This window comes from Octodon degus, unplaced genomic scaffold, assembly GCF_000260255.1.
Source record: "Octodon degus isolate 3935 unplaced genomic scaffold, OctDeg1.0 scaffold00033, whole genome shotgun sequence".
Lineage (NCBI taxonomy): Eukaryota > Metazoa > Chordata > Mammalia > Rodentia > Octodontidae > Octodon > Octodon degus.
In genome coordinates, this window is record NW_004524609.1 from 14,696,115 (window position 1) to 14,707,966 (window position 11,852).

Below are 11,852 nucleotides of genomic sequence, written 5' to 3' on the forward strand. Positions count from 1 at the left end.
AGCAGCAGAACTTTTTTTCCATCAGAAAATATTTCAGGAATTTCAGCAACCCGTAACATCGATACAGACACAGGATGATTGTAGTCTGAGAGAGTTTGGGGACCAGAGACTGGGAAAAGAAGCGTCACAGCTAGCCATGAGAAGAGCCTGTGGTCAGTAGGAGGAGGGGCTGGGCCAGGACCAGACCATAAGCTGGAGTGGGAGAAGATGGCATTTGGGGAACAGTACAGGTGTAGTGGCAGCTTAAGCTCAGGGGACATCAGAGGAAAACTGTCTAGACCCTTTCAGCAGCGGAAGTCTGCAGGAATCAGAGGGCACAGGGGAAGCTGAGGGGGGCAGGGGGAGCTGTGTGCCTCCCACCTGGTCCAGATGAGGCTTTAACCCTGCCACTTCAGCCCCAAGTTCTTGTTTGACTCCAGGAACAGAGAGATGACTGTCACGGTGCGTCCCTGCCTGGTGATAAGGTGCAGGAGAGACGATGCCAGACTGGAAGGTACCAGCTTGGCTGTCAGAAAAAAAGTGCGGCCTGAACCCCAGACCTCAGGCCCTTGCACCTCCATTCTACCTACTCCGAGGCAGGCTGCCAGCCCAGGGCCAGCCCATCTGCCCAAGACCCTGTCCCACCACTACCACTGCCTCCGTCTCCGCGCTCCGGCACCGCCTCCTGCCCCGCCCGCCTGTCCAGCCACCTCGCCATTGGCTGCGGCTCTGGGCCCCGAGTCCCCGCGGGGTAATTAACGAGAGATTAATGAGATTCTCAAAGTCAACAGAAAAATCGATGGGTCGTGGAGCCCGAGCGGCGGCTGCGCAGTCCCGCACGGGGGGAGGGTGTCAGGGGCATCGGTCGGGGGCACCAGAGCCTCACCTGGACGGACTGACAGACGGCGCTGCGCTTGGTCAGCCCGCGGCGATGCCCTCCCAGGGCTCAGGTAAGGCTTCCAGCGCCACCGCTCGGACCCAGAGCGCCCTCGGACCACACGGAAAACTTTCCCGCGAGCACACACACACACACACACACACTGCTTCCAAAGCAAGGTTCAGGAGCTAAGGGACTAGGCCCCGACACTGGATGGCCTGCAGGAGGTCAACTCCTTTAGTCCGGTGCCTGGACCCTCCTCCGCCCCACCCCAACTTGGCCTCTGAGCTCACCTGCGGAGGTGCACGCCCTGCCTCTGCCGGATCCACACAGCTGAAAGGGGGCGTCTAGCTGGAGAAGAAGCGCGAAACCTGGATGCCTGGTGACCCGGGTAGGTAGCTGGGGCTGCCCGTAAGCCGGGCCCGGTCCTGGAGTCCCTCGGGTATCTCGGGAAGGAGTCCTGAAGCTGCTCTGCCCTAGTTTAGCAGCCTCTGGCCGGGCTAGTTCTGGGCTCCTGGACCCGCCCTGCGCCCCGACGGCTCCTCGGCTTTCATCGCCCGCCTTCAACCTCATGCATAAACCAGTTTGTGTCCCGGCCTTCCCTTAGGCTGGCGACACGCGGTGGGGCGTGCCAGGGGGAGGCAGACTCCTAGTCCCTGTCCTGCGCATTCTCTCCTACAGCCCTGGCGTCCCCACTCAGACTCCAGTCCTGCAGTGAACCTAATTCATCCCTTTGGTAGCTCCCTTTAGCGCTTCTGGAGGGTTGAAACTGGAGGTGGAAAGGTCAGCAAAACGATCAGAGAGGAATGAGAGGACCTGAACCGTGCTTGCTTCAGCGTCTCCTCTAGGCCTGCAGTCTGCCAAGGTCGTCCCTGAAGTTCACCAATAACCCCTACCCTTCCCTCCTCTCCAGGACCTCTTAAAATCTCTAGGGAAAAAATACACAAATAGCCAACACGGGCTGCTCTACACAGTTGTGTGTGTTAAATCATATAAATCTGACAAGACTCTGCGAGGCAAGTATCCTGCTCAAATTTCTTCCTTTATTTGTTCAAGAAATTACCAAGTGTTTCCTACTACTTGGGACTATACTATTCCATAGTTGCATGTTTGTTTACAGCACTGAGGCATACAGTCTAAGTAGCTTGCCACAAAAGTACTGTGTTACAGTATGCCCTGGAACCAGGTCTCTTAACCTTTAGAGCAGCCTGCTTGGGAGGTGGGGCAGGGGAGGTTCTGGGGAAGATGAGGTGGAGCCACCAGGCTGGCAGAAAAGGAGCAAGGAGGTGTCCTCTGAGCTTCAGCTTAACTCAGTCTGGGCAAGCAAGCCTGGAACGAAAAGCTAGAGATCTCCTGGAGAGCTTGTTCAACTGCCACGGGATGGAATGGGTTAATAGGAAGGGTCTCTGTCCACCACTCTGGTGCTGAAAGTTCCTTGGAAACCAGAAACCCATGAAAAAACCTAAGGAGAGTACTGCCCAGTTTATGCTAGGTTGGGGGGTAGGGGGTCCCAGTTAAGCAGGACCACAGTTCTGTTCTAGAGGAGCTCCTGACCTTGAGAGGAGCCAGCCACACCCAGAGTACGCCTGATAGCACACACCCACTCTTAACAGAGAGGTATGGCCCCAGCAAAATAGCTACCAGCATGCTTCATGCCTTGGCAGAGAGGAAAGCCTTCCCAGGTAGTGAAGGGGATGGCAAGGGTTATTGGAGGGGTAAGAGACGATGGCAGACATAGAAGAGAAAGCAAGGCTAGCAGGAGCCAGGAGGCCACAGGGGAAATGTAGAGCCCTCTCATGAGGCTGGACAGGTGTGAGAGGCAGGTGCCCAGATTGTTGCCAGGGGTCTGATGTGGCATTTGCCCTTGGGTGGCAAATAGAGTGGGAAATGAGTGAAAATTATTTATAAAATCTCAAAAAGATGCCCAAGGTTTAATACTCCATTTGCTCCAGGAGAATAATAAAAGGTGCAAATATTGCCCAGGATAAACATGAGAGAATAGGAGGTACAGAGAGGACCCTTAAGAGTCCTCTGTGACACTGGGTTTCTGGTAGTTGCATGGAGGAAAAGTCCAAAGCTCAGGGTCTTGAGGGAGGGAAAGAGCAAGACCCAGCTAATTAAGATAGAGCCTGCTGTGTGACACAACAGTGATGAGGGTAGGTGAGGACCAAGGGGTGACCCTCACCCAGCCTGGGAAGGGGAGTTTAGGAAGGTCACTAAGTCTCTGATGAATCCTTATGAGCATCTGGTGAGTCCTGAAGGACACATATAGTCATCAAGGGACAAGAGGGGTGGACATTCATGTCAAAAGTTGGGGTGTGGGCAAAGGCAGGTAAGTGAGCAAAAGCAGAGGGCATTCTGGGGGTTGCAACAGGATGGCACAACCAAGGGAGAGGAGTGGAGGTTGGATATCGCACTGTGGAGGTAAATCAAGACCAGGCCAGGAAGCAGCAGCAGCCACCCTGCCCTGAGTGCTGTGTGGACCAGGCCCCTACATACACATCCATTTTGCTTCATTCTGAAAGGTCACAGATTACACAGTAGGTGCATTGATATGGAGGGTAGCCAGTTGTCTTCGCAGAGCTCTCAGGAGGAAATGAGCATTGTAGGCAGGGAGTCCAATCCAGGAGAGAGTGGAAGGAGTCCTGACCATGGTTGTGGCTGGGGTTGAAGAGATCTAAGAGCAGTTTGGGAGCTAGAATGGACAGGCTTGGGCCTGAGGGAATGCAATGGATAAATGCAAAGTTGAGCAGGATGCCTGGGTCTCTGCCTAGAGAATGGATGGGTGAGCACTCAGAACCTCTATCCCTAGGGAGGCAGGAACTCTCAGGGGAACCTCTCCTGCAGAACAGCACACAGAAGCAGTGCAGTCCTGGTATCCCCTGCAGCTCAATTCTGCTGGGAAGGGAGAGTGGCCAAAGGGGCCCAGACAGGACAGCATGCTCTACTCAAAGCTGCAGATGTAGGGTGACTCCAGATCTGGCCCAAGCAAGTGACAAAGTAGTTGGCCTAAGTGAAAGCTTGGGGGAAATAAGGAGTGGCAAGACATATTCAGGTAGAGAAGGGGGTCAAGGATAGTGTCACCCTGCTGTGCTGACCCTTCATGGGACAGCTGGGGATAGGGACAAATGGAAGTCAGGTCTGTTAAGGTAGAAGGTGTTCCATTAACAGGGACCCCAACCTGCCTGATACACTTTGCAAATCAATCCCTGCACTTTCACTTCTAGCATTTAATATGCCTTAAATTTTATTTTAATTGCATAAACAAGACTATTTAAAAAAAAAAAACAGAAGAGTAAACCTAAAAAGAATCTACTGCTCCCAGCCCAACCCCCACCCATTTCCCTGAAGAAACCACCATTGTAAATCCAGTAGGTACCTTCTAGACCCTTCTAAAGTAATCACATAGACACCTTATGTAGTTATAATAGAGACCACAGCATTCTTCCCTGCCAAGCCCAGACTCAGTCTCAGAATCCTGCTCAGCACACCATAGAAGACACAACATGACGGCCCCAATTTCCAGAGTGGAATTCCTCCCAGAAGTCAACAGGGTTCTAGCTGCCTTTTGTCCATGAAAAGTCCCGGTTGCCAGGCATTAGCAGATGCCTGTGACTCCACTGGCTGACACGACATTGTTATCCCACCTTGGGATTAGGCACTGGGTCATTAGCAAGTGGGGTGGCCCAACTGGGAGTGGATGGCTCATGTGGTCCTGAAGTACCAAAAAAAAAAAAAAAAAAAAAAGACAAAAAAATTTAGGGGCCAGGGAGATGACTCAGTAGAATAAGTGCTTCCCTGCTAAGCACAAGGGCCTGAGTTCAATCCCTGGTTCCACAAAAAAAAAAAAAAAAAAAAAAAAAAAAGACGTGGTCCTGAAGTCAGTCAAATCAATTACTTATGTCCATGTGCCGCTTAAAGGGTTGCACTATCTCTTTGTTAGTTTGAACTGTCTTGGGACCTGTAAGGTAAATGGGGTGGGTGATGTTACTCCCAGAACCCCAAGCAGACACATTATCATGCGTACCTCAGGTTATACCGCTGCAGGGGGCAAGGTAGACCCGAACCCATGTCAACCTGACCGATATCCATAGGCTTTTTTTCTCTTTCCAGCCCCTGCTGAGGCTCCACCCATGGCCTCTCTAGAAGCACAAGACACTGAAGCAACTCCAGCCAAGGAGGACCAAATGGATTCAGGGGCCAAGGAGATGGGGTACCCAGGCCCACCAAGGCAGCAGTCCTGGCTAGGACGCCATTGGTCCCTGCTGCTGCGGCGGGACCGACAGGCACAGAAGGCTGGGCAGCTCTTCTCGGGGCTCCTGGCCCTCAACGTGGTATTTCTGGGTGGGGCCTTCATTGGCAGCATGATCTTCAACAATGTGTCCATCACCCTGGGTGATGTGTGGATCCTGCTGGCTGCACTGAAGGTACTGGCCCTGCTCTGGCTCCTGTACTATATAGTGGGCACCACACGGTGGCCCCAGGCAGTGCTCCACCGCGACCCTCATGCGGGACCCGTCTGGGTGCGGGGTGAGTACCAGAGTGCCAGATGGAGGGAGGGGACGGGGAGGGACAGCTGGCTCCAAGGCAGGTGCCAATACCTGTCTGGCCCAGCCAGGCTCCCTGGTGCTCTTTGGCAGCTGCACCATCTGCCTCAATGTCTTCCGCATCGGCTATGACGTGAGCCATAGCCACTGCAAGTCACAGCTGGAGCTTGTCTTCCCGGCCATCGAGATCGTCTTCATGGGCTTCCAGGTGACGGGCCATCTTTGTGCCACCAGGGTCATGCTCTTCCTACCCAGGCCACATGCACACACATCCCCACTTGTGCCAGAACCAGCCATAAGGCAGTGGCTCTGTGTCCTGGGATATAGACACACATGGGGCCCCACACAGCTGTTCACCTCCATGTGCCCACACCTACACACTCCTGAGTGTACCTGCATCAACACACACCACACACTGTGATTCCCAAATGTACATACCTATAAACCTTTCCACCTGAGCACATAGCTGAATATGCACTAGACATATAGCTGATATACACAGCAGATAAGCACCCCTCCTCTTGGTAGTAATGTCCGATTCTCTCTGGGGCTTTTGCTATGCACCAGGCTGGCTGGTGTCAGGTGCTATATTTACATGACTTTCTTTCTTGCCACCACCAAATAAGCATTTCCCCAAGCGGTGGGCACTTTGATCCCTTGTCAGAGCTGAGACCACTCAAAATTCAGAGCCATCTTGCCACTCACCCAATATCACACAGCGCAGAAATTTAGGAGCTAGAATTCCCACCTGCTCCATCACCATCTTTTCCACTATAAATATACAAGCAATACCCACCATCCCCACAAGACCCTGGGCTCAAAGCCCTGTTTCTTTCAGACCTGGGTGCTCTGGAAACATTGTAAGGACTGCGTTCAAGTCCAGACCAACCTCACTAGGTAAGTCTTCTCTACCTCCAGAACTTCCTGGGGTTCTCAGTGTCCCCAAAGCTTCCCTACACAGGGAGTCTTGGGGCTTTGGGTTGGTCTGGGATTCATCTCAGTGGCCGCTAGGGCAGCCTCACCTGAAGCCCTAATGCCACATGGGGTTTGGCTTGGGGACCAAATGGTCATCCTGACAGCAGTCAAGGGTGAGGAGCAGGCACCCAGGGAGCCAACCAGGCCACCTGAGCAGAGCATGGCCCCTCTCTCCAGGTGTGGCTTGATGCTGACCCTGGCCACAAACCTGCTGCTGTGGGTTCTGGCTGTGACCAATGACTCCATGCACCATGAGATCGAGGCTGAGCTCAACGCCATGATGGAGAAGTTCTCAGGTACAGAGGAGGACCAGCCCTCCCCCAACACACACACACACCACACCACACCACTACACTACAATACTCTGCTGCCTCAGGCTGGTGAGGTCCAGGAAGTTACAGAGTTCTGAGCCAACATAAAACAGCAGTTTATCCGCTGTATGTTTTTCACAAGAGACTGGGGCCTCACACCCCTGCTCCCAGCAGCCCTTCTCCCAGCAGCCCTGCTCCCAGCAGCCCTGTTCCCAGCAGCCCTGCTCCCAGCAGCCCTGGCTGCCAGCAAGCTAACCATTAATCCTGGTTGAGCTCGTCACTGAGAAGTCCTTTCGGTATGCGCCCCACCTGTGCTATTTGTATTTTACTTGTAAGAAACTCAGAAGCCTTCAGGGCTAAAAGGAATGTTTCTCTAATACAAAATTAGGCATACCTAGGCAGATCAGGCAGAGCAGAAGCTTAGCAGGCAGAAAAAGCTGTCAAGATTGCTCCATATGACTGATTCTCTGCCTGTGTGTGAGGGAGAAGCTACAGCTCAGAAGGCCACCTGGGAACCTTCTGATCTGGGGGACTCAGCCCTACCCATGTCTGCTCCCCACCCCACCCTCCCAGCTAAGCCCTCCCAGCACACAACGCATCAGCACACCCATTCCATAAATCATGGAGTACCTGTGTGCTCTGGGCACTCCTTAAGCTGTTTCCTTTTTTAAAAAAGCTTTTTAAAGGGAACTGGGGACAAGTGATGTCATGTTTTTTTTTTAAAATTAAAAAACTCAAATGTACAGATGAGTTGAAGAATGGAATATAGCTGTAACAAAGATTAACCTTTCACCACATTTATTTTAATTTCTTGCCAAGTAAATTTCAGAAATCCTGGCATTTAACCTCAAAATATTTCAGCACACATCTCTTTAAAAATAAGGGTTGTCAGGAGTAGTGGCATGTACCTGTAATCCCAGCACTGAAGGGGCTGAGGTAGGAGGATTACCACAAGTTCAAGGCTGTCCTGGCTACCTAGTGAGTTCAAGGCCAGCCTGAACTACATAGCAAGAACCGGTCTCAAAAAAAGAAAGCAGACAAATGAAAATGTGTCATTTCCTACATGACCACATGCTATTTTAATTGCCAACAAATTTCTTTAGCATCACTCCAATCCTCGCTATCCATCTATAGTCCACTTTCTCAGTTAGTCCAAGAAATGTCCTTTGCACGTGGCTGGTTCACACATGCTGCACTTTTTTTGAGGCAATCACATCTCTTTTTCCCTACTGACAGGGAGATTCATCCAGTTGCTTCCTAGTGGTAGCACTGAATTTGTGCCTCTGTCCCATTCTTCCTAGAAATTGAGACCAAGGGCCAAAGTCTCGATTAGATTCAGTTCAGAGATTTCGGTACCTGCATTTCCCTGGTGATGTCATGTACTTTAAAGTCAGCTGGTTGAAAGGCACTGTGGTCTCACTACCCCAGTGTGTGCTGCTGAGGCCCGCCACTGTGCTCAGGTGTGGGAGCCAGATCCTCCACAGCATGTAATAGGTGTGCCCTGCCCAGCAAGTGATTTGTGGCGGTGACATTTGGTGCCAGGGACACCATGTTTTAACTGCTTTATATAACCTTGTTACCTGAAGTCTTCAACCCCTTCGTAAAAGAATGAGCATTCTGTGATTTCCAGTTTCTGTAATAGCTCCCCCCCTCATGTTTCCACATCTATAAAATGAGCAGCTGGCTTGATCCCTCCCAACTTTCGGAAGTTTGGGCTTGGGGTGGGGTGAGGGTGGTTGGCACCACCAGTTTTCTCAGAACAGGGCGCACCTAAAGTGGCCTCCTGCTCTGTCCCCTCCCAGGCAACGAGACCAACACCTGCCTGTGCCTCAATGCCACGGTGTGTGAGGTCTTCCGGAAGGGCTACCTGATGCTCTATCCCTTCAGCACTGAGTACTGCCTCATCTGCTGTGCTGTGCTCTTCGTCATGTGGAAGAATGTGGGCCGCCGCCTGGCAGCCCACGCAGGCCCGCACCCCAGCTCCCCACCCTTCCGCCTACACGGGGCCATCTTCGGGCCACTGATGGGCCTGCTAGTGCTGGTGGCAGGCCTGTGCGTCTTTGTGCTCTTCCAGATCGAGGCAAGTGGCCCCAACATTGCCCGCCAGTACTTCACCCTCTACTATGCCTTCTACGTGGCCGCGCTGCCGGCCATGAGCCTGGCATGCCTGGTGGGCACGGCTATCCATGGGCTCGAGGAGCGTGAGCTGGACACACTCAAGAACCCTACCCGCAGCCTGGACGTGGTACTGCTGATGGGTGCTGCACTCGGCCAGATGGGCATCGCCTACTTCTCCATCGTAGCCATTGTGGCCACTCGCCCCAATGAGCTGCTCAACCAGCTCATCCTGGCCTACTCGCTGCTGCTCATCCTGCAGCACATCACCCAGAACCTCTTCATCATCGAGGGCCTGCACCGACGCCCGCTGTGGGAGGTGGCTCCCCGGAGCCTGGAGGAGAAGGAGGCTGAGCACTCCCGTAGGGGCTCCCTGCTGGAGCTGGGCCAGGACCTGCGGAGGGCCTCACGGGCCTACATCCACTCCTACAACCATCTCAACTGGAAGCGGCGCATCCTCAAGGAAATCTCGCTCTTCCTCATCCTCTGCAATATCACAGTAAGTGGTGGGTCCTGGGCCCTACGGGCAGGGGTGCCAGCTGGGCCTGGGACCCTCACTCAGGGAGGAATGGGTCAAGGTCATGGGCCTCTTCCCAGCTAGCTGGATGCTGCTTGAGAGCAAGAAGTGGCCCCCTCGAGCTGCCTGGCATGAATGAATGTGCCAAGCACATAGCTGAGTGCTCTTCCCAAACAATAAGATTTCTAGGGCCAGCAAGATAGCTTAGTGGACTAAGCACCTGCTTAGGCAAGCTCAGGGACTGGGGTTCAATCCCTGGCATTACATGCCATGTCCCTAGGCAAACTGAGCCAGCCACTGAGACTGGGTGTAGTGGCGCACACCTGTAATCCCAGCACTGGGGAAGCTGAGACAGGAGGATCACTATGGGTCCGAGCTGTGTAGTGAGACCCTGTACCAAATACACAAATAATAATAATAATAATAATAATAATAATGATGATTTCTACCCACTCTCCAGAAGCTCAGAAAACACCAAGGGCCAATTACAGAATTACCACTGAATTTGATAAGATCAGAAGGTGCCTAGCTCTCTAAAATAGCCTAGTGAAAGATGGCGATCAGTAGCTTCTGGTGGCTGCTAAGTCCCAGGCCCACCTCTCAGAACAATGTCTCATGAAGCCATCATAGTAATCCAGAACAAGAGGCATTATCCTCACTGCGCAGATGAGGAAGCTGAGGCTTAGGAGTTGTCTGGCCCCTTGTTCTCCAGCCTGTAAATAGTAGTGTTGGCACAACTCCGTTGCTTGACTCTAAACCTGTAATGCATTAAAAACACACCCTACATGTGAAACTCTACACCCAGGCAGAGGAGTCATGAATTGGTCTAAAGCGCACTAGGAGCTCGGAGAAGTGTGAACACATCAGGAGGGTTTGACCTGGACCCACAAGATGACAGGATTTGGAGAAGAAGGTGACAGGGGACAGGGTGAGGCTGTAACTAGAAGGAGACTGAAGCCTGAGCTTAGAGCCCAGGGGAGCCCAGCTTGGCAGAGCAGCTTGCTGGATGGGAATTCTTGCCATGCACCATGTGTGGAGGCAACGTGGGGGCCTCCTGCTCCATCTGGAGCTCAGGCTGTCCCAGGCGCAGCAGGAAGGCGGTCGAGGCTTCTGCAGAGCAGAGCACAGAAGACAGGAGCAGAGAGGAGCTTGCCCTGAAGCCCAAGATGATGGGGTGGGAGTGCTGCTGGAGGATCATAGGTTCTGGGCCCAGCCTCCCCTGAGCCGAGTGTCTTGGGGCAGGAGCCAGCACCTTCCCTACTCACCCCTTCTCTCCTGCCCCACAGCTGTGGATGATGCCTGCATTTGGCATTCACCCAGAGTTTGAAAATGGCCTGGAGAAGGAATTCTACGGCTACCGAACATGGTTCACCATTGTCAACTTTGGCCTGCCTCTGGGAGTCTTCTACCGCATGCACTCTGTTGGGGGGCTAGTAGAGGTCTACTTGGGGGCCTGAGATTTCCAAGAAACCCACTCTCAGCAGAACCTTACAGGGCCAAGGCAGGAGAGATGGTAGCCCAAGTCTCTGGGAAGATCGCTCATTCCAAGAGGTACAGAGGCCCCCAAAGCCTTCTGCTTCCTGAGAGAAGAGGGCACTGCCAGTAGCCCAAGCCCAAGGCCAGGACCTGGACACAGTTTTGGATGGCCACTCCCAGGGCTGGCACATGCCTGCCTCCTGCCTCACCACCACAATGCATACAGCACAGGCTATACCTCAGGAAGCTGCTGAGGACCCCCACCACTACTCTCAGGGAGAGTCAGATCTAGACAATGGAATCCAGGGGTACGGGAGGGGACACCCTTCCCCAGCCAGGCCTCAAGGCCTGCCTCCTCCTATGAGGGCCATGTAGGCCAAGCTTGGCCCAGAACATCCAGGGAGATCAGAGGTCCAGCTCAAAGCTCTGCAGGCAGCCCTGCCCCTCTCTCCCCACACACCCAGCCTTCTAATGAGCTCATTAATTAGCTGCCAGGCGGGGCTCAACAGCTCTTTCTTGCTACCATAAACACTGTTTGTTTGATCGATTGCATTCAGGCTTCATGGCATTTGTTCCCAGCAATAGATCTGACACTCCAGGCATGGTGGGAAGAATGGTTGTTCCGGGCAGGGCTGTGGTGTGGGACAGTCTCGTTCCTGGGTCAGGAAGGGTCTAAACCAATCCTTTGATCCATGAGACACAGTGGGAAGAGATGGGCTGGGCTCCTGTAGGCCTCACCTCCACCCCCCAATGCCACCCTTTCTCTGGGGCAGAGCCTGGAGGGACTTTGCGTGACTGGCTCAGCATGGTGGGAAAGCTCAGGCCTGGTGATCTTCTGAGCCCTGGGGTGGAGCAGGAAGGTGACAAGGCAGCCACTGACAGCCCATCCATCTCCTTGAGCCCAGTGCAAACAGCAGCCGTGCCAAGGTGAGGCCCGGGGAGCACAGACCTGTCTCCTGCTCCCATGATGCCCAGGGCCCCCACCACTGCTTCAGTGGCCACTGGGGACATTCACGGGGCTGACGGCCAGGCCCTGGACCTCTCCCACATGGGCT

The 11,852-nt window shown here is 53.5% G+C and overlaps 1 protein-coding gene across 1 annotated transcript; it reads left to right on the top strand.

The window, feature by feature from the left end:
* The first annotated feature begins 859 nt into the window (after positions 1-859).
* On the top strand, positions 860-10,962 carry Otop3 (otopetrin 3). Its single transcript, XM_012514520.2, has 7 exons — positions 860-929; positions 4,970-5,386; positions 5,475-5,611; positions 6,242-6,300; positions 6,556-6,674; positions 8,492-9,303; positions 10,608-10,962. The coding sequence occupies exons 1-7, from the start codon at positions 911-913 to the stop codon at positions 10,776-10,778; spliced, it is 1,734 nt and encodes a 577-aa protein (XP_012369974.2). The 5' UTR covers positions 860-910; the 3' UTR covers positions 10,779-10,962.
* The last annotated feature ends 890 nt before the right edge of the window (positions 10,963-11,852 follow it).